Genomic DNA, 23238 nt, shown 5'->3' with positions numbered 1-23238 from the left:
GTCTTGCCTCTTGAAACTATTAATTTATCTCATATGGAAGACTTAAAATCAGTTCCCTGTAATGATGTCTAGGCTGTATTATGAACTTACTGCTCTTAAAAGAAATGAAGTTCTTCATCTCCGTTAGACTGGAAGATAGGTGGTATTGGGTTACCAGGTCTTGGATGTAGGTGCAACTTTCTGTCAAACAGGGAATTAGTTGACATCTTCTTTATGTGGCTGAAATCGAACTAAAAGCCTAGCTTTATAACATATTATAAGATTTCTCTATTACTCTCACGTACATCAAAACACACAGTGAAATGCATCTTTATTTGCATAGAGTGTTCTGGGGGCAGCCCGCAAGTGTCGCCACACTTCCGGCACCAACATAGCATGCCCACAACTTCCTAACCCATATGTCTTTGGAATGTGGGAGGAAACTGGAGCACCTGGAGGAAACCCATGCAGACACAGGGAGAACGTACAAACTCCTTACAGACAGTGGCCGGAATTGAACCCGGGTCGCTGGCACTGTAAAACGTTGTGCTAACCGCTACACTATTATAATCTTGTTTGATACAGTTATTGATTTAAAAATATATGTAATTTAATAGTATGAATCAATGATGTTTAAATTTCAATGTTTTATTTGTACTGCTGCTGACCTCCAGTCTGAGGGACTGTATTTTCTTGCACCAGGACTTGTCAAACAGCATAAACAGGAGCAAGAGTCATTGACTGAATCCTTTGAGAAAGCCAACATGTGCCTTAAGGTAAGTTTGTGTTTCATCTGTCTATCCTCCCCTGTCAACCCCGGCTCTGTCCTGCCTTGGTCTCCTGGAGAAGCTGATTTCTTGTTGAATTACCCTCCGGGAGCACAGGCTCTTTATGATGGTTCCCATTATTCAAGTGTGAACTCAGGCAGTGAATACGGAGAGACCAGATGTTCACTGAGGAATCAAAGGACAGTTCGTGTCCCGAAAGTGAACATGTGCACTCATCCAGAGGAATCATAGGTAGTGGATCATGAGAATGGAAATTCTGGATTACATTACCTTCCTCAACTCAATGCAAGAGCATTAAGGGCAATTGTAAGATCCAACCATGGTCAGATAAAATCAGATAACTGGCTTCCTTCCTGGTTTGCTTCATTCACCTCTCCTCTGAATGAGTTTGTTGTATTTAAGTGTGAGGACTGGGGTGGCAGGATGGAGGGTGAGTGGACTGGAGATGGTGTTGGGCTTCTGGTTGTGCCGATCTGATTTACTATTGATATTCCAATAAGGAAAGAATAGAGGAACTGACAACCCAGGTCAACTCGTTTCAAATGAAGACAAAGAAAATTGAGGATGCAATATTAAGAAGAGGTCTCAACAGAGATGATAAGGTATGTAGAATTACTAATGCTTGAATTTGTAGTTCTGACTAAAACCATCGTTATGTTTTGGAGTCAATTTTCTGATCTGCAGACTTTAGAGTCATAGTGCCATACAGCACAGAAACAGGCCCTTCGGCCCACCATGTCTCTGCCAGCCATTGTACCTGTGTACACTTATCCCATTTACCTACCTTAGGTAAGGTAAGATACTGTATCTTCATTATTCACATGTACATCGAAACACACAGTGAAATGCGGAGGAAACCCACGCAGACACGTGGTGGGGGGGAGGTCTGTAGCCTTCTATGCCTTGATGATTCAAGCACTCGTCTAGATGCTTCTTAAATGTCTGTAGAGTATCTGTCTCCTCCACCTTTTTGGGCAGTCCATTCCAGACTCCGACTACCCTCTCCCTGAAAGCTTTCCCGCTTCAGATCCTCTCTAAACCTCCTTCCTCTATGCCCTCTTGTCTCAGACACGCCCACTATGAGGAAAATATTTTTACTGTCTATCCTGTCTATCCCCCTCATAATTGTATAAACCTTTATCAAGTCACCCCTCAGCCTCCTCCACCCCAGAGAAAACAAACCCAGCCTATTCAGGATCTCCTTATAACCATAATACTCCAATCCTGTACAAATACATGACAGTACATTACCAGCATTATGCACTCATTTTCACATGAATTTGTTTATTTTGACTTTATGTTTCCCACAAATTGAGAATGTCAGTCTGGTACATACTCACTAGGAGCAGGAAAGTTGAGTGAAATACAGTTATTTTGTTTAGAATACTAAAGGAACAAATGATGTCAACCATGACAGGCTGATTTAACTTATCCACAAATTAGAGGTGGATAGTTCATCCAGCTCTTCAAGGAGGAATAACTTCAAAACTAATATTCCAGTGAATTCATGATCATTTAATGGAGCAGGTTTTCCAAGGAACTTATGGTAGCAGTTAATATTGATTTAATCAAATCCTTCATTTTGTTACAGAAAATGTATATATTCAATATGGTATCATAAATGTGGCAGGCTCAGGTAGAATAAGAATTGAAAAATACAATGATGCTGGAGGAACTTATCAGGCTAGGCAGCATCCATGTAGAAAAGCAGATGGTCAACGTTTTGAGTCATGACCCTTCTTCAGGACTGAAGATAGGAGAAGGGGAAGCCCAATATATGTGAGGGAAAAGCAGAGCAGTGATAGGTGGACAAAAGAGGGGATGCGGGGTGGGCACAGGGTGGCGATAGGTAGATGCAGATAAGAGATGGTGATAGGCCGATGTGGGGGAGGAGGGGAGAGCAGATCCACTGGGGGATGGATCAAAGGTAAGGGTGGGGGGGAGTTTGTGGGGAAAGGGGGTGGGGAATAAGAATTCCCTGACTACTTCCTTCATCGAGGTTTTTCCTTATCTCAGACCTGGGTCTGCATAAACTAGTCGAAGGGGATTGATTGTAATGAACCACCAACATTGTTACTGTATCCTGTGACTACCACAATGGTAGAACATGAATTTGAACCATGTCTGTGTCATCTTTTTCTTGCAATTCCTGTGTTCCTATCACTATTACCAACGTACAAGTAAATTCACTAGCATCCATGGAATGCCCCTTGCAAAGGAAGCAAAGGTGTGGTGATGCCTTCAACAGTGAAATAATAATTTTCTGGCTGCAGGAGCTCGACCTGAAACATCAACTATTCCCCTGCCTCCACAGATGCTGCTCGACCCGCCGGGTTCCTTCAGCAGTTTGCTTTTTGCTCCAGATTCCAGCATCTGCCGTCTCCTGTGTCTCCATTCTGTGGCTGTGCTGCCTTATCATAGACAGACAAGCAAACTGACAGAGATGGAGGAAGATGCAGTAAGACCAGAGTAGTTAAGGGTTTGGGGGCTTCTCCAAAGATGCGTGCACCCAAGAAACAAATCTGCTTCATAATTTTTTTCTGAATGGATTAAGAACAGGTAAATGCACACTTTGTGCTTTAAATTGCAGAATTTGCATCCACCAACACTATTCTGGGAGCAGGAACTGGAGAGCTTACACTTTGTGGTGGAGATGAAGAATGAAAGGATTCATCAGCTGGACAAGCAAGTGTTACAGATGAAGAATTTGGTATATTCATCTGCCTGTCAATTCTGACAGAATTACAGTTTGACACAAGCACTGACTTTTGTTATTGCTGTGTTTCGATTTTATTACTAAAACAAAGATTTATCTTTCTTTCCCTTGACTCCTGTTAGGTTGAAGTGAATATCTTACTTGAGGAGAAAGTTAAAACACTTCAGCAAGAAAATGAAGACTTGAAAGTTCGCCTGAAAAGCCAACAGGACTTTGCAAGGTACTAGCATTCCTGATTGGTAGCAGAATGTATCTGTTGGACTTGGCATGTGGAGCATTCAGATGGTGCAGGAGTAGGGCAGGCCTTGATGCTGCATCCAAGGCACTGATAACTTTGCAATGGCAAAGGCTATGGTTTTAGGTTTTGTAGAAATCGGGAAATCTATTCAATAGTAAATTGCTAGAATTTCACACAGAAAATTTAGGAGAATGATATTTGAACCAAAAGGAAACAAGTATCAGAAATGGCTGAAGAGTCTTGGGACTCTTTCTCTGTTAAAAGGCAAAAGTAACTCGAGAGGTCCATAAAAAGATGAGGGGAAGTTGAGACGGTAGATGTAGATGAACTGTTTCCATTTGTGGGGAGTCTAAAACTGGAAGCCATTAAGCTAAGTTTGCCATGACTAAATCCAATGAGGAATTTAGGAGAAGCTTCTAACTGAATGATGAATTTGTTGAACTTACCACACATGGTATGGTTGGGGCTATCAGCATAGATACATTTAAGGGCAGTACTTAAAATATATCTGGAATAATGGATTAAAATAATTGATAAGGTGATGTGAAGAAGGTACTGCAATGGTTATCAAATCCCAGCACAAATTTGTTGGCTGAGTGGATTATCCCTATGCTGTAATATTTCAATACATCAACTTGTCTTTGCCTTTTTCGGGCTTGGGTGCATCCTGTGGTAATTTTATGGCAAGACTCCATTAAACTGGCTTTGATGCTGCAAATCCCAGTGGGAGCCCACTGTTGAACAGGATGAAGCTGGACTCGAGAAAAATGTGAAAATGTCATTCCCTTCTTAATTGATGGCCTGTCAATGTTCAGTGCCTGGGATCAGAATGAAATATGTTTATTGGAGCTACCAGACAGCTAGTGACACCAATGGAACTTCCTCCAAGGAAGAAATAGGCAAACCAAAGGAACCATAAAGAGGGTATTCCATGCTTATTGCATGTGAATGAAAGGTAAAAAAAAATGCAGATGCAATTAACTTCATAATAATTACCTTAAATACATGTAATTAACATGTGCCTTAAATTATTGCATATATTCTACTTTAGGCAATTATCCATGGAACATGAGGCCCTGCAGCAGACATTGGAGAAGGAAGCTATGATGAAGGAGAGACTCTTTCATGAGAAAGAAGAACTGGTCTGGAAACTGCAAAATGGAGATGGCTCACCTACTGGGGAGATTTCATTGGGGCAGCTTCACTCAGAGTCAATAGAAACATCATTAAGGTGACAGTAATCAATGGATGGACTGGAACTTTTCCACAGAACTAATAACCTTTTTATATTGTCTGAAAGAAGCTGGAAGCATCTACCTCAGCATGCTTGGTCTCCGGTTATATCAGTGGATTCGGGAGCTGAGCTAATTATAGGCCATAATTGAACTTAGGAGTAATGTTGCACTGTATCTTTAAAGGATACATTACTAATGCATTGCCATTCTTCAGGTGAAGCTTTGGAAGAACAGACTTGGAAGAGAGAACGAATGAACTTGATCTTTTGTGATCCACATTTAGGACACTGCTTGTCAAAAAGAAAATGCTGCAGATTTTGCCTCTGGAATGACTTATTAAAAGGTGTTTGCTGTTTTATTTTCTCACAATTTCAGATACCTGGAAGTTTTCTTGGTTTTATCAAAATAGCAATCGTTTTTGTGCTACTTAGTGAGATTTGTCCTCCTTGACACAAACTGTCGTTCTGACATTAAAAAACAAACCATAAAAAAGTGTATATGTTCAGTCTCTCATAAACTCTGGAGAATAGAGATCCAGTCTCCCTAATCTTCTCCTCATTCGATAATCCCCACATTGGAGGAATCAATCTGATAAACTATTGTTGTACTCCCTCTATTGTATATGTATCGTTCCTTGGGTAGAGAGACCAGACCTTGAACGTGCTGTTCCACAGGCAGTCTCATCAGGGTCCTATGCAATTGCAGTTAGGCTCCTCAAAACACTGTTATCACTATTCTATTTACAATAAATATTTTTGCTTGGTTAGCTCAGAATTTCATAAAGACATCTGTAGTTTTCATTTTCCCATGCAGAATATTTTGGGTCTTTAACTTAAACATTTAGGGACCACTGCCACTATAGACTGCTGTGTGCTTAAGTATTAAAATCCAGCACCAGTTGGACTATCTGTTGGATTCGTAAAAACAGCTCAGTTATCCTCGGGAAGATGGCTTGTGATATCAATGGAAGTTACAAATATTCTTGCAGTTTACCTGTGATACACAGAAGATGGCTTTCAGCTTTTATACTGTTTGTGATTTCCATGCAAACTATGAAGAGTAAATTTTCACTGGTTACTGCACAACCAAAATTGGTAAAGGAGTTTATGAATAACAAAACTCTCAGCTGTGCAATTGATTCTGCAATTACAAAACAAAATATTCAAACAGGATGTTAATATTGATCTTGTAAACTCTCAGAACCCACAGCACCATTCAGTAAGGTAAATGAAGTAAAAAAGACAATCAGAAAAGTCAAGAGATGTATCAGTAAAACTAATATATTGCAGATACATGTGAAATAATAGCACTTTATTTGTTTTGTGGATGAGAGGATATTGTGTTCAATTTTGATTATCACTGATGCATATTTAAAATAAATGTATACCAAAAATATTCAAAGCTAAAGTTTGTGGTTAGAAGCAGTTGGTTTGATTGTATTTAATTTAGGTTGATCCAGTGGTTAAGTGTGGTTGACTGTCCTTTAACCCCAGTATCTCTAACTCTGGACAACATCATTCACACCAATTAGTTATAGAAGTTCAGAGGTGGCGATACTGATGTAGGTCAGTAGACATGGTAGATTACCAAAAAGAGGGGAACTTCATTTAGCATTGTACAATGTAAAAGTTCCCCACCACAGCACAATTCTGCAATAGGTTGTTGGAAGGAAAAGGAATCAAGGGCATGAGGATTGGGCAGGAAAGAAGAGTTGGAGGCCAAAGATCAGATCAACTATGACTAACCAAATGACAGAGAAAGCATGAGGGGCCATTACTCCTTCCCCTGTTAGGATATTATGAATCAATATTATCCCAGGATTGTGCTCATGTGGTCCTTGAGAATATTAATTCATCTGATTTTGGTAATGGCACGTACATTTATTTTTTTCAAAACCTGGTAGTGTTTTATTTCCTCAGGCACTTTTAAAGCAGGGGTTATATTTACAAATTCTTAGGTCAGAAATTGGAAAAAGTCATTTGAATCAGGGCAAAACTAATGGGCTGTCAATTTTTAACAGGAGGGCAACAAATAACAGTTTCATAGATCCAGTTTACTAAATTAAAATTCTTGAGTTATATTCTACAAAGTGATAGGGGATACAGATTACTATGATTAGTCAATAACTCTATTATCATTGTAATGTGTAACTTCCAAGATAGCAGAAGGGAAATGGGATAGATCTTTGGCTTTTCACGTCCGATATTTCCTGTTTTCCTCGGGTAGTGACTTAAATGTAGATCAGCTTCGGCCAATTGAATGATAGTACAGACTTCAGGGGCTCATGGTGTACTCTTCTTCGTTTCTAATTATGGGCATTTTTTCCATACTTCTGATGCTAGAATTGATTCATGAAATGCAATTATGGTCTAATAAAAAAGAAACCGTAATTGCCCTCAGCCAGTAAGGACTGCATGGTACAAATGTTTCTATTCTTGAGTTAAAAGGCTATGCAATTCAAACCCCACAAGCCTGTAACTTGAGCTGACACTTGAGTAAAAGATTCAGACAGAGCTGGATTGCTAACTGTGCCATTTTTCAGACAAGTTATTAAACTGATTTCTCTAATTCAGGTGGATATTGAGGATCTTGTGGAAGGAGATCAAAGAGTTCTCCCAGGCCTTCAATCCTGCTGTTTAATATTCCAGGTTGACATTACTTATACACAATCTTGTAAACTTCTCCAAGGTAAGTTCTTCAAACACTGTGGCCCAGATATTAGATGGGCAAACGGGAGAAGAGATACCTATCAGCAAACGGGAGACCTGGAAAAACCAGGAAAAGTAGAAGTCTTTGGTGTAGAACATCAAAGGGTTTTTATTGTGATTCTGTTGCCTGTCCAGTAGTTGCCAGACTGAAGGCTGGTCAGTTGCCAGGCAACACGAGACAGCAACTGATAACTTAAGGGGTCAATGTGGTCTTGAGTCACGGAGGAGACACAGGAGGAAAATTGAATTATGTGGGGCAGAGAACATGGGTGTTAGAGATCTTGAAGGGAGATGCCGAATCCAACTCTTTCTGTTGTCCCTTGTTTTATTAGAATACTGAATGCACATGGTAGTGTAGGTGGGCAGCACGGTAGTGTAGCGGTTAGCGTAAACCTATTACGGTGCCAGCGACCCAAATTCAATTCCCGCTGCTGTCTGTAAGGAGTTTGTATGTTCTCCCCACGTGTCTGCGTGGGTTTCTTCCGGGTGCTCTGGTTTCCTCCCACATTCCAAAGACGCACAGGTTAGGAGCTGTGGGCATGCTATGTCGGTGCCGGAAGAGTGGCGACACTTGCGGGCTGCCCCCAGCACATTCTCAGTAATGCAACAAGACGCATTTCACTGTGTGTTTTGGTGTACGTGTGACTAATAAATAAATGTCTGAAAGTCTTTCTGATTGAAAATGTAAAACTGCAGATGCTGGAATTCTGAAATAAAAACAGGAAGTGATGGAAATATTCAGCAGGTCAGGCAGCATCTACGGAGAGGGAAACAGAGTTAATATTTCAGGTCAATGACCCTTTTGACGAATCCACCGAGCTCCCTCTGGACTCTACCTGTGTTATACAACAAATCGCATTTAACACACTTCTGAATCCATCAATCCTCTCTGTCCTGATGCAGGGTCTCAATCCGAAATGTTGGCCATCCCTTTGCTCCCACAGATGCTGCCTCACCCACTGAGTTACTCCAGCAATTTGTTTTTGCTCCAGAAAACAGCATCTGCAGTCCCTAGTGTCTCCATTCCATTCTGTTGTCTCTCTTTGGTTGCTCAATTAAAACATCTCTGCTGTCCGATGTGCAGTATTCAGCTCAGTCTGCGCAGTAACATTCTCAGTTGATGTAGCACCCTCTGCTGTGCATAACTCTCCTCTGCAGCTGCCCATTTTATTCAACACTCAGACTCTACATAGACGAAGGGGATGGGGAGTGGGAATCAAACATAGTAATGCTGCCTCCATGTCTTGTGTGAGTTACAAGAGCATAGATTTGAGCATGCATGCACACATAGGGGTATTACTTCTTCATTAGGGATTTTATTGTAGACTCAGCCAGCTCCCTCACGGACACAACCCTCCCCACCATCGAGGATATCTTTAAGAGGTAGTGCCTCAAGAAGGCAGCATCCACCATTAAGGACCCTCACCATCGGGACATGTCCTCTTCTTATTACTACCATCTGGAAGGAGGTACAGAGCCTGAAGACCCACACTCAATGATTCAGAAGCAGCTTCTTCCCTCTGTTATCATGCTAAACAGTCCATGAACACTACCTCATTGTTCTATTTTTTTGCACTATATTTATTTTGAAATTTATAGTTTTTTATGTCTTTGCACTGTACTGCTGCCGTAAAACAACACATTTCATGTCATATGAGACAGTGATGTTAAACCTGACTGATTATTAGTAGAATCTATGCCCAGATGAAATAGGCTATAAAAAATCTTTGACCCTGCTGGCATATTAGTCACCATTGCAGGCTTTATTTTACATTTTCATTGAGAAATACAGTGGCAGGCATAAGTGATATCATTATCTTACCAAACAGGTATCCTTCTCTATAAGGGGTGAAGAATAGTCAATCATCGAATAAATGCTCATTGCACAGACCAATGTACAACTGAATGTCAGCTTTGTGATGCAAGATTAAAATATCATGAAATATAGAGGAAACTTTAAACAGTAAAATATAGCTTCTTTTCTAAGATAGAAATAACAAATGTACAACTAAATAGTTAGCACAGATTTAAAGACAATTGCAGTTAGTTTCTCCATTTTGCAGAGTAGTTGTCAGTAACCTGAGGAAAACTCTTAATCATGCTCCACTGCTTACGCTTGACCCAGACTTCTTTGTGGAAGTACCTTGACAGGGGTGGAGACTGTAGTCGTCCCCTGCAGGTTCTGAGCAGTACAAGTGTAGAGCCCATCATCGACAGGGCGGGCCTCGTCCACCAGGAGCACACTTTGTGATGACTGGGCTACTTTACCACCAGCATATACTGGCTGCTGGCTCTCCATGGTATAGGTTGGTCTCCCCAGCTGATTGCAGTGAGAAGGGAATAAAATGGAACAGCAGACAGAATAAAAAGAAAATGAATTCCATTTTAGACACCAACAGAGTTATTTAGAGCTGTGCAAATAAACATATTAGTTTCACTCTCTATATATGACTAACAAGAAAAATAAGTAAGCTACCTTGAAAGAAATACTTTAATTTCTTTGCACATTCAATTAGTGGAGGCAGCAGGAACTTAAATATTTATAACAACTACCAGAATATATATTTTTGAGCATCAATTGGCATCAATAAGGACAACAATATTCTCAGCCTGTGGTTCCAATCAGGAAACACTTGAGTGAGCAAACTTCAATATTGTTCAGATAAACAATGACAGATTTTTCTCAGGATGGCAATGCATTGTCTCTCGATATATGGAAATCAAACATTTACAGTGATTCTTGGTGGTTGTGAGTCTTACAAAATATATATATTGGAATATTATTGATTGATAACACCCAAGAAAACAATTGGACCATACCTTACCATGCAGAAAATGTCCCAAACCAATTCATAGAGTTTTCATCAAATAAATAGGTACTGTCTTATGGTATGTCAAAGGAAGTTTTATTTACACAGACAGTGGTAGGTGCCTGGAACACCCTGCCAGGGGAAGTGGTGGAAGCAGATACGATAGCAAGACAGACACATGAACAGGCAGGGTATAGAGCGCATGGACCATGTGCAGGCAAATGGGATTGGTTTATATTGACATCATGGTCGGCACAGATATGGTGGACCGAAGGGCCTGTTCCTGCACTGTACTGTTCTATGTACTACTGTACCTTCCACCTTCGCATTTAGTAAGAATTTTTACAAATTTACCTCTTTGATGGCAGCATGCAGTGAATTCTTTAAGACCTGCCAGTTATGCAGGAATTAAAAGTGGTTTCCTTGTAATCCAATTATATGTCCTGAAGTCTTATATAGGAGTGAGGCCCTGGACTGGAGCTTGCAAATGGCATGATACCTGTTTGAAGTGTGAGCTCTAGATGCTTATACAATACTGTTGATCATAGATTGTTCGGCTATTATCCACCTCAGAATGGATGCAATTCCCGTCCTAATGTTCTGTCTGATTCCCAGTCCCAATACCTCAATCTCTCCACTCCTTCACCCCATAGATGGGTTCCCACTGGTTGATGTGGACATGGTGGGCCAGATAGCTGTATGACACCCACCATCATCCCTGCTTCTTACACAGCTTCCTCACTGCTCTCGACGCTTCAAATGTCCCCTCCAAATGGGTGCAAATCTCTTGATGGCTACCGATCACATCGCCTTCCCTTTAAGCTTTTATCTGCTGAGTAATATCAGCGAGGGTGTGGGACAGTGAGCCACCTAGAGACACCCACCCAGTACCTGTTCAGACGCCAAAGGCTGAACTTTATGTGCATCTCAGGTCAGCAAGAGAATTTCTAGGCCAAACTCTTCTAGAGCCCTTGGAGAACTGAAACTTACCTGCTGGCCAGGGAATTCCCACGTGAAGTCCACCTCTATGTTAGTTTCTCCAAGAACGGTGCACGTTAAGTTGAAGTTTGCCCCCGCACGTACAGATTTAGATGAGGCTTTGATCATAGCTGATGGAGGTGCAGACGGATCTGAGAGAAAAATAAATATATAGTTTGCCCTCAGAGATGGTCTATAGTTCATATATCATTATGAATCATCTTTTGTTTCTCTCTGCAATTTAGATAAAACTTCATAGGCAATACATGGCATATTTGGCATTGAACATGGAACATAGAACAGTGCAGCACAGGAACAGGAATGGGAAGAAGAGAAGCATGAACATTGAATTCTCCCATGTTAGGTAATCCCCACCCCACTTCCCCACAACCCCCCCCCACCACCACCACCGTGCTTCTTTTCTTCTTCCCTTTCCTAGCCTCTTTTTTTCCCACCATTTTTTTTTTGCTTTTTTTCCTCTCTCCTTACCTTTGACCCATCCCCCGGTGGATCTGCTCTCTCCTCCTCCCCCACATCAGCCTATCACCATCTCTTACCTGCATCTACCTATCACCACCCTGTGCCCACCCCACCTCCCCTCTTTTGTCCACCTATCACTGCTCTGCTTTTCCCTCCTATATACTGGGCTTCTCCTTTTGCTATCTTCAGTCCTGAAGAAGGGTCCTGACCCAAAATGTTGACCGCCTGCTTTTCTCCACAGACGCTGCCTGGCCTGCTGAGTTCCTCCAGCACCATAGTGTTTTTTCATATCTATACTAATCCCATTTTTCTATTTCTGTGCTGTATGGCTCTATAACTCTGGAGAGGTACTTGAATGAGCAGGGCAAGGAGGGATATGGAATTAATGCAGGCAGGTGGGATCAGTATGGATAGGCATGATGGTCGGCATAGACACGGTGGGCTAAAGGGTATGTTTCTATGCTGTACAACTTTATGACTCCATAATATACTTACAATGGGTAAATATGAGCAGGTACTTTGTGGAACTCTGCATTAGTCCCTGATAGTTTGCCACACAGTATAGTGTGCCACCAAACAATGGAAGAGCTTTATGGATAATAAAACCTTTCTTCACGTCAAACGTGATTAATTTCCCATCCACTGGAATCAGCTCCGGGGGAAACTCTCGATGCAGAGTCACTTTGGCAAGAGGATTTGTCACTTGGCATGGTAATCTTGTGGGCCTGTCAGTGCGAAGCTGAATGGCTTCGTAGTAATCATTCGCTGGTACAAACAGTTCACGAGGATCTGTAAAGGAGATACATTAGCAACCTGAGTCATTTCAAGCTATGCAACTTCACAATGTTTAGACTTGTTCAGTGATTTAGTTCCAATTCAGGGTGGCCGATCAATTAGGAAAGTAATCTGATTTTATTTCATATTAGCTTGTGTGCTGCTGAGAAGTATCAATCTATCCATTCCTCAATAATCAGAAAGGATTTAAAAGTCATTAAGATAGTCAGTGAAAGTAAGAGTTTATTTCTAATTAATATTTATAGTTAGTTTACACAAGTTGAGTGGTTTGATTTTATTTTAATTATTTGAATTTTTTTGATGGTTTCTACATGTCTCTGAATATCAGAGGCGATCTGGAACAGCAAGAGCCTTTCTGACAGCACAGACACATTAAAAGACACTCAGGATGGTCTGTGGACAGGGCCTTAGTTTCCACCATCAATGCCCCAGTCACCATTCATGGCCTGCTCAGCCTCATGGTATAGGCATGGTGCATTGGGAGCTACGTGTGACTGCAGGAATCCTACAAGTGGCAAATGCAAGGCTGGATTAGGTCAAGCTAAAGCCAGTCCATCATATCTGCACAATTTTCCACTTAGCTACGGAGCTGGCACTCTCAAGGCAATGGAATAATTTATCTGTGTGGAGAAGAGAGATAGAAATAGTTTGTTCTGGGGAACAGGACTTTGGTACTACAGCCAGAATATTATCAGTTTCTATAATCTTTACTATGGTATGTGCCTGTGATGCTGCTGCAAGTAAATTTTTCATTGCACTTGTGCATACATGTACTTGTGCATATGACAGTGAACTCGACTTTGACTTTTAAACCACTGATAATCTGGCACCCTGGAGAATTTAATGGTACTAGACCAACAGATTTTCCAGATGATTGAATATTTCTCCTCTTAATACACCAATACATTTTTAATTTGTTCCCTTTTTAGATGTTCCACAGTGGTATAATAAATTTTCCAATACCACGGAGTGCAGGAAACAGGGCCTCGGTAAGTTTAAGGGAAATGTGGGAAACAGAGGCCTGGTAAGTTTAAAGGGAGTGCAGGAAACAGGTCCCTGATGAGTTTGAAGGGAGCACAGGAATAAGACCCCAGTGAGTTTAAACAGAGTGCAGGAAACAGGGCACTCGTGAGTCTAAAAGGGGTGTGGGATACAGGGCCTCAGTGAGTTTAAAGGAAGCATGAGAAACAGGGCCCCAGTGAGTTTGAAGGGAACACAGGAATAAGACCCCAGTGAGTTTAAAGGGAGCATGGAAAATAGATCCCTGGTGAGTTTAAAGGGAACGCAAGAAACAAGGCCCCAGTGAGTTTAAACAGAGTGCAGGAAACAGGGCCCTCGTGAATTTAAAGGGGATGTGGGATACAGGGCCTCAGTGAGTTTGGAGGAAGCATGAGAAACAGGGCCCTGATGAGTTTAAAGGGAGCACGGGAAAGAGAACTCAATGAACCAGATGCCATACCATCTGAATTTCTGAACATCAGATGCGAGATTTGGTATCGTCAGCACCTTTCTAATGATGTGGCGTGAACTAAATTTGCTGAACTTTGACATCCAACATCCAAATGGTGGTTACATCAGGGAATTGTCAGGTTAAAAAATTAACATGGCACTTTAAGATGAACACACCAGTACTTGTATTATTATAAGGCACCTCCAGTATACGACAGCTTTGACAAAATCACCCAAGATTTCAGACTAGTGGGGAGGATCTGTTAATACCACAGATATCCTGTATAAAGGAGGAAGAAAATGATACACTTTAAGATTACCACATTCTAAATCAGAATGGAAATCTGACAATCAAAAGGTCTCCATTCACTTATCAAGAAATAAATTGCAGTGGATCACAGCATCTTCTGGAGTTAGAACAGATAATTATATTAATTTCAATTAAGTTTAAACCTTTCTGCTATCTGAATCTTTAAAATCAGATTCCAGTAATTAGCCCTAACTCTGTGCCTGCTTTACAGCTAGTATCTGAATGTGGTCCCCACCAGTAAAGAAGACGTAAGTGCTCCCCTTTTTGGAGTCATCCTTTCTGCAGGTCTCAGAGTCACAGTCCAATGCCCAGCAGCTGTATTCACCGGTATCAGCTCCTGTGCTGTTCACTACCGTCAGTTGGCTAAATCTTTCCCGATGGTTAATGCTGCAAAGTAAACATAAACCTTTAAAATATAATTCAAAAAGCAAGTATTGTTTTCATAAATTCATATGGTTTCAATAAATTCATCTAAAACATTCTTTTAAGTTCAGATATTGTTGAAAATTTATTAACACTTGCTCTGCTCCCATAAAGCCAAGTTGATTGAGCCATATAGAGACACACAGATTCCATTTTAATCTCCACTTTGTACCAAAGTGTCAGGAGTGCTGCCTTTTTAATGAAACATTAAATTGGGGCTTCTGACTGTCATCTCTAGTGGTTAATAAAGCTCCCTCAGCACAACCTTAGAGAAGATCAGGGGAGTTCTGACCAATATTTATCCCCTAAAAACAGACCACTCACTATCATGTTTGTGGAACCTTGCTGTGCACTAAATTGATCACTGCATTTCCTATGTTATAACTATTGTGTATTTCAAAAGTAAGACAATGTGTAAGTGCAAGTTTCTCTAACTCATTTGATCTGACTGGGATGGAACAATTCATTCCTATCCTTTGGGTCTGAGATGGGAATATCAACCATGTCTTCCGATCTGAATGAGTGTATGTCTAATGTAAGGACAGAATCAGGTTCAGGCGTGTGATCTCCTACAAAGGACTGTCTAGCTGAATGCTTGGCTCACTCCAATCAGCTGATATAGCAGTGCCCCAGGAATTAATATCTTCTTTTCTGAATTGAGTCTAAGGAATCTCAGAAGAGTGTCTTGCACAATTAAAGTTGACTGTTGTCAGACACAAATCAGCCTCAAAGGGGCGCTAAATCAGCTTCAAAAAACTACAATAAATGAAAACAAGGAAGATAAAGCTTCTGTATGAAAAATACTGAACTCTACCAAGCCTAATTTTATTAAATGAACACACTAAATACACTAGTGTAGAAGTTCTGAACCCACCAACAGCAACCCCCACTTCATCCACCTTTTATAACCCCTTACAAAAAATACAAAAAAAATGAGACTTATACAGTAGTTTTACAGTATTCATCATTGCCAGTTTATGCCAATTGTCTTCATTTACAGAGACTCCAATAGACAAGGTTTAAAAGATTTTTAATCCATCATGAAACTACACATTTTTTAACAGAAATTTTCAATCATTAAATTTGGGTTGCTCCACATGTAATTGATTGAGAATATGATTAGAACTACTTCTTTTGTGATAAACCTATCTTCAGGTGTATTGATCAAATTGCATCAAGTGTCCACACTGAAATATTGCAACAAATACATTTATAAACTACTTCTTAAATTACATTTTAACCCCTACCCCCACACAGTCACATAGAAAAACACACACGTATACACATGTTTGTGATAATTCATGGCAGATTTTGTTTTTGGCAAAATGCAAAGTGAACTGAAATGGAAGCTTAGGGAAAGAAAACATTTGTCAAAACCATTGTAAAACTATTATACCCAAAATCGAAATTCTCCCCTCTAACTGTACCTAAATAATAACTCACATGACCTGAACAAAGGGGAGCTATAATATAGAAGATACTTCAATAAACAACTTCCATTTATATGGCACCTTTAACTGGTTTTGTGAATCAGTTACAGGTTTAAAGAATAATCCAATAGATTATGATGAAATTAAAGGCTAGATTAAATTTTATTTCTATCCATTGGATGTTTATTGAGGAACTTACCATAACAGTGCTGTGTTCCATCCCCTTTTTGCCTGTGTTGTAAAGGTGCTGTAGTGTGGTTAGTTCTTGTCTCTTGACTGCACTCTGGGAAATGCTTGTGGGTCGGTTGCTTCGAAAATAACTAAAGGGCATTTTCCAGTGTGATTAAGCGCAACTGGTGAGTCTAGTTAAGTGTTGGGCAAAAGACCCCCACCCACCATTGCTGATGAGTTTGGCTGCACAAATACACATTAGAACAAAAACATTATAGCAAACAGATAAATACCTGAATCTGCCATCATTTTCCTCATCTAGATAAATGGGGTAGGCCCAACTGATGTACTCCCCCCTGCAGCGTAGTACAAGTGTTTCTCCAGCAGGAATTACCAAGGTATCAGATGGTTTCTGAAACCTGCCTTTCTCCAGTAGCTGGGTCATGATGCTGATTCTTGAAAGCTTCTTAGCCGCCACCTTCTTCACTTTTGGTTTGCTTATGGGCTTTTTGTTGGTCAGTTTATTTTTCTTGCCAGTATTTTGCTTTTTACTTTTGGCAGCTGTTTTGGTGTTTACATCCTGGCATTCCACTAAAAGAAACAACCTTATTACATCAACAACATTAATTTTAATATGAAGCAAATTATTTTGCTTTGTAATCATGAATCTTTATTGAACTTACAAGTGAAAATGTCTTAAATTCCTTACTCCAGGCCTTTCATTTTTATTCAGCAATCTTCCTTCTTACATCAATGATGCACAATTGTGCACAGACATTGTACACGATGATGCACAAATATCATTACATTATGGCACCATAGAAATAGCTACTGGCCATTCCAATTCATTTAGTGAATACCAAGTCTCCCAAACTAACAATAGTCTTAGTTCCATGGGTTCATTCTGCTTCCATGTTTCTTTATCCTACTGCCCTTCTATCAGTCTATTCTTAAATCACAGAAAAAGGTCCTTATGGCCCATTTGGTCCATGACAACCATAATGCCTATCTATGCTAATCCTATATGCATTAGGTCTGTATATCTCTGCTCCTTTCCTAACCAAGTACCTATCCAAACTACTCGTAAATGTTTCTCCTGCTTCCTTTCCTAAACCTCTCACATTTCCTTTCCATCTATATTCTACTTTTCCCATCATGAATATAATCATAACTTTTATCCATCCTTATTGAAATAAAAGCAGAGTGTTGAGCATTAAACTGGTGCTTCTGTGAGTATTTTAATAGATACTTAAGTCATTATGTATAATACAAACTGAATGGTATAGTTAAGCCACACTTTCAAAGGACACAGGGAACATTAAAGTCCATTGTCTCAGAGGAGCACAAAATTCTCCAGTTACAATACAAATTATATCATGCGTATTTTAAACAGATTGCACTTCTCAATGTAACACAAATGGTTTGCTCTCGATTAATGTCAATTAACATCCATTCGGATGTTACATATATGGGCAGACTGAGATATGCATGTGACATCCAATGCCATTGCATTGCCTGCTGTCATTTGTTATCTAAACTCATGAATAAATTGGGCAAACATGTGGCAAGGAGAATAGAAAAATACAAGTTGGTCCAGCAAACCAGTTTCACCCTGACATGGTGTAAATAGCATCCCTATCAACTCATTCAAGCAACAGAACAAGCGCAACCCTCATGGGGAACCATGCTTGGAGATTCCTCTCTAACTCCTAGACGATCAAGGAGGCTTCAGTAAACCACAGTGACGGATATGACAATTCCCTGCTAATTCTCCAATCTTCTATTAGCTCAAATGTCTTCCATGCCGAAGATCTTTTCCAGCTTCCCTTAGAGGCCTGAAACACCCCCACATTGAAGAGACCCAACCCAATCCGGAGGTACATCAGAACACCATTCCTAACAGAGTTTGAACTGATGCCCTCAATGCACTCCCACTTCTCTGCCCTGTTAGAACCTAATGTCTTCATTATTTTTAATGCCCCAAAGACTATGTTTTATTCTTGGGAGAAAAAGAATCCAGTAACAATGGGACTTTAAACAGGCAGCAGCTTATTAGCCTTCCAGTGAGAACCTCCGTAACCCGTAATATGGGAGGGAGCAGAAAAGGGATACGGTAGTTCAACGTGGTCAAACCAGACCCTTGCAGAAGGTAATAAAGTACATTAACCTCCCACTGATTCTGCAATATGCAGCCAAACTAGATGTGGATCTTCACAATTAAATGTGCTTCCACATCTATATCCTTCTATTCAGCAGTGTTGTCTGTCGTAGTCACGGCTGGAAATTGCATTGAAAGGAAAAATGTTGTTTCTCTGGGAGAGAATAAACTTTATGCACATGGTAATGAAGTCCAAAATGATTCGGCGTTTTGTGGTGCAGGCAGGTGAGGGTTGGGAGGGCAGTGGGCTATAATGGAGAAACAATTCAAAAACTGTTTCAGTCCGTCCATGAGCGACGACATAAACATGTGAGAGCTTCAAGGGGCAATTTGGTATTGTTGGGCAGGGGGAAGAGGAAGGCAGTTTGAGAGTCTTTGTATTCATTGGAGGCATGGGTGAAGGTGGGTGTCTTGGTGTTGATGGCTGGGGAGGGAATGTGAGTGTCCTGGTATTGCAGGGGGTGCTAGGTGAAGGTGAGGCTCTTGGCACTGTAGGGGAAGGGACAAAGGGTCCTAGTACTGCCAGAGAAGAAGATGAAGGTCCAGGTACTGCTGAGGTAAACTAATCGGGATCCTGAAATTACCAGGGTGCAATCATCCCAAATTCCTGGCTGACATTCCAATGAAATATTCAGGGAGAAGAGTATTTTTTATATTCCATCAAGGAATGTGGGCTTTGCAGGCAGAGCCAGCAGTTAATTGCCTATCCCTAGTTGCCCTTGAGAAGGTGGTGGTGCTTTCTTGAATGTGTGGGAAGAGTGCTGAGAGAGTGTTGCACTGTCAGGGATATTGTCCTTCTGAAGCAACGTAAATTGTTCTTCCCTCTTCAGTGAACACACAGAAGACACAAGAGCAGTAGTAGGCCTCAAGACCCTTAAGTCTGCTCCACCATTCGATAAGATTATGGCTGGAATGATGTTCGCACCAACATTTTACACAATCATCCCCACTCAACAACAAATTCCTCCAAAATCGATCTCAAGCTTGAATATATTTCATGACTTAGCATCTACAGGTCTCAGAGAAGAGAATTTCAAAGACCCCCACAGCCCCATATTGAAACAGACAGAAAAGTTGTCACTAGTATACTCACCAATTTATCCAACTGAAATATCAACTGATTTATCAAGTCTCTGTCACATTGCTGTTAATCAAGGCTTGCTATACACAAATTGGCTGCAGAGTTTCCTCATTGAAAGAATTTAAAAATTACATCAAAATTACTTCAAAAGTACCTCATTGGCTATAAAGTATTTTGCATCATCACGAGGCCACAAATAAATGCAAGTTTAAATCAACACATTTGCCTTTACGTTGTTGGAGATATTTTAAGCGAAAGATGTCTTATAACGTCAACTTTTTTCTTGCCATAAACCAATCACTTTTTTCCAGCAGTTATATTGATAATTAGAAGCCACAGATTTAAGGTGAGTTGCAAAATATGCGGTCATGAACCGAGGAGAGATGTTTTTATACCCCGCGCCTTCAATACACTGCCTAAAAGGGGTTTAGATTCAATTGGCGCTTTCAATGGTGATCGGAAAAATCCTTGAAAGAAAAAAAATGTCAGGTGCCAGCAACAAACTGGGTGTGGAAGGTGACGTTGCAGACTCGAGGGGCCGATTGGCCTCTTCCTGCCGTCTGCTAATCTGAGATACAGTCATTCTGCAAATTGCAAATGAGCAGTGTGTTAGGGGCAGTGTCCCTCAGAACTGGGACCTGAGGCACGCAAGTCAGATTGTTGCAAGTCTCCCACAGCATCGTGTACAATAATTTATATTTATTACCCTGTGAAAAAAACAAGATTTTAACCTCCAATTTTTGGTTACCAGGGTGTTATTTGAAAATACCATCGGGTAGCTATATGGGGTTCAAAAATATTTCAAGTTTCTCCATTCTAATCCCTTGCAATTTTACTCACCGAATTCCAGCAAAAAAACGCTCAGACAAACCAACACGAAAACTAACCCCGGTCTCATTGTGGAAAATTTGTTTAAAAATAAAGCAAACGAGGAAGCTTTTGCATTGCAGCCAGCGAAACAAATGCCGACCCAAACCGGAGCGAAATTCACACCAACTCGTTGTTTCAGGAACCCTCGCAGCAGAGAACCGCGGTTCCAGAGAACTTGCTTTTCCCCAAACGGAATCCAGGAGCCAGCTATTTCTTGTCTAACAAAGTGCCCTCACAACTGAAACCTGATGAAGCTGGCAGTTGAAAAGACAAACTCAATAGAATCCATTCAACAGCATTCAGCTCTCAATAAACACCCACATTCCTGTCATACTTCCCTTTCCGCCGTTACGTATCTTTCCTAAATCTATTTCAAGGCATCGAAAATCCATCATGAATCCATATTATAATATAGCTATATATAGTTATTTTTTCCCCTTGAAACCACAGAGGTCAAAAATAAACTTGACCTCTTATGGTTTAATATTGAGCCTATCGAATTTCATCCTTAAAACCAGAATTGTACTAAATATTTCTGAAATAGGACTGTATTTATATGACACCTTTCACCGTGCAAGATTTTTTAAGGTTATTGATGTACTCTTTGTGGTGTAGTCTCGGGAATGTGGCACACAAGTGAATCTCACAAACAGCAACACAGTAATAAACAGGTAATCTCTTATGATGGTGGTTGAAGGACTATTATTGGATGAAATGCCAAGGATAACTCCCTATTCTTCTTTACATCCATTCGTGGAAGCTGACAGGGCTTCAGCTTAATATTTAGTTTAGGTTACAGAAATTAAACTCTTTCTTTTATATTTTTTTGTCAGTGTGTGAAAGTATGTAGGATTGTAGAATTGACTTTTTTAATTGGTCACAGTCATAGAGTCATACAGTGCAGAAACAGGCCCCCTGGCCCACCTTCTCCATGTTGACCAAGGTGTCTTCCTGAGCTTGTCCCACTTGCCAGCATTCGGCCAGAATCCCTGTAAACTTACCTGTACAAATGTCTTTTAAACATTGTAATTTTACCCATCTCTGCCACTTCCTCTGGCAGCTCATTCCATATACATACCACCCTCTGAGTAAAATATTTGCCCCTCAGGTTCCTATTAAATCTTCTCCCTCCCACCTTAAACCTATCCCCTCTAGTTCTTGATTCCCCAACCATGAGAAAAAGACTGAGTGCATTCCTCCTATCTATACCGCCTCAAGGTCACACCTCCCAATTCAAGGGAGCCGAGGGCCAAAGAACCCAGCCTTCTGCATGCAGTTCAGGTGAGTGGGAGCATGCGGGTCTATGGGCAGCAATTCTGATGAGGACCTAATATGCTATTAAAAAGGACACCATCCAACTCTGAGGAGATCCCCTTTTAACTGGCTACCACATCCCATTGATCATTGTCCTCCTCTTTCTCTCTCTGCTCTTACAATCTGGGCTCAGCCCTCCTTCTTCTACACCCTCCAGTTGCAAATAGCAGGAGATACACACGGAGGGAAAAATGTTCCTTAGTCAGTGCTACTCTTCACCAAACATTGGGTTCCACTGAATTCATAGGAGCAAAATGTACAGGAGAAAGGACAACCTGAACTCCTGTAGGTGACTAAAGATGAATTTATCTTAAAATGCAAACATTAAAACAGAAAAATAATTGAAAATTTCAGGTTTATTTTGAAAATATTACATTATGAAAATTGGTAACACTACAGCAATATATTCACATCCGTACATTTAAAAGAATCCTGTGTTGAAATGGTTTTGCATGTGCATTTTTTCCCTTGCACTGAATGTTATTTTTTTAAATTGTTACTTTTTTTTATTTTTCTGAAAAGCCAATAGGTTATTTTGATACAGTATAATAGTCAATTGAACATTCTGTTTGAGGCAGTCCCATCATTAAACTATTCAGGTGACTGCAAATGTGCCACAATCACACCAAGAATCAGGACTTAGGTCTGTCCCAGTACCATATCAGAAACCTTTAACAATACAATTAGTCTAGAGTTGTTATCACTAATACCTCCAATCACTGTAACAGTGTTGGCCTCATTTTTAAAAAATGTTTGTCTGATTTGGTTATGATCCCAAATGCCCGGTCGGATTAGGTGACAGAAGCAGGTTCAAGAATAACTGTCACTGGGAATAGGGTAATTACTTGAAAACATTTTCAGTGCTATGGTGAAATAGCAAGGGACTGTGACAACCTCGATAGCTCTTTCAAAGACTTTACATGTAAGCTGTGGTCTTAATGGCCTTCTGTAAGATTCCCTGATTATTTTCTGTTGAAACACAGATTTTGAAGATGTTCATTCTGTATAAAAAAACTCACAATATGTTAACAGAGTATAATGAAGCCAGGCAGTGATATTGATAAGAGGCAGACGGAAGGGTTGACTCTTACGATTCAGAAGTTGAGTTTGTCAGGACAATTCTGTCTATCACCAGGAGACTATAAACAGACACCAGCAAATTTCCAGCAGATAGTTAAGTAAAAGACCGAATTACCCTGGTGTGGTCACGGCCACTTAAAATACTACACAAGGGCATTCTTGCCAAATACCTGGTAGAAGATCACCCCTTTGCCTAGTTTTTCTATAGCACATGTTAAGAATAAT

At 40.4% G+C, this 23238-nt stretch overlaps 2 protein-coding genes across 2 annotated transcripts in view; one reads left to right on the top strand and one right to left on the bottom strand.

The window, feature by feature from the left end:
- The window catches only part of LOC127569606 (coiled-coil domain-containing protein 69-like), a 40963-nt gene extending 34653 nt beyond the window's left edge, over positions 1-6310 (top strand). The window contains exons 5-10 of the mRNA XM_052014391.1: positions 682-755; positions 1268-1369; positions 3358-3477; positions 3606-3703; positions 4773-4952; positions 5171-6310. Of these exons, the coding sequence (XP_051870351.1) occupies positions 682-755; positions 1268-1369; positions 3358-3477; positions 3606-3703; positions 4773-4952; positions 5171-5174 (578 nt within the window). The 3' untranslated portion in view covers positions 5175-6310. The remainder of the gene's footprint in view (positions 1-681; positions 756-1267; positions 1370-3357; positions 3478-3605; positions 3704-4772; positions 4953-5170) is intronic.
- A 3243-nt stretch (positions 6311-9553) lies between these two features.
- LOC127569775 (platelet-derived growth factor receptor-like protein) lies at positions 9554-20798 on the bottom strand. The gene is made up of 6 exons (XM_052014657.1): positions 20590-20798; positions 16804-17101; positions 14722-14873; positions 12428-12721; positions 11465-11604; positions 9554-9984 (listed from the first exon to the last, which is right to left on the bottom strand). Exons 1-6 carry the CDS (start codon positions 20645-20647, stop codon positions 9775-9777), a joined length of 1152 nt encoding a protein of 383 aa, XP_051870617.1. The 5' UTR covers positions 20648-20798; the 3' UTR covers positions 9554-9774.
- Positions 20799-23238: the final 2440 nt, after the last annotated feature.

This window comes from Pristis pectinata, chromosome 4, assembly GCF_009764475.1.
Source record: "Pristis pectinata isolate sPriPec2 chromosome 4, sPriPec2.1.pri, whole genome shotgun sequence".
Taxonomy (NCBI): Eukaryota; Metazoa; Chordata; class Chondrichthyes; order Rhinopristiformes; family Pristidae; genus Pristis; species Pristis pectinata.
This window is presented reverse-complemented; position numbering and strand designations above follow the sequence as displayed.

Bases quoted from the DNA above. Each gene is read 5' to 3' on its own strand.
- LOC127569775 (XM_052014657.1), bottom strand. From the start codon at position 20,647: ATGAGACCGGGGTTAGTTTTCGTGTTGGTTTGTCTGAGCGTTTTTTTG. The intron at 17,102-20,589 runs GTGAGTAAAATT...TGTTTCTTTTAG, and splicing joins CGTTTTTTTGCTGGAATTCG to TGGAATGCCAGGATGTAAAC. The intron at 14,874-16,803 runs GTATTTATCTGT...TTTACTTTGCAG, and splicing joins GAAAATGATGGCAGATTCAG to CATTAACCATCGGGAAAGAT.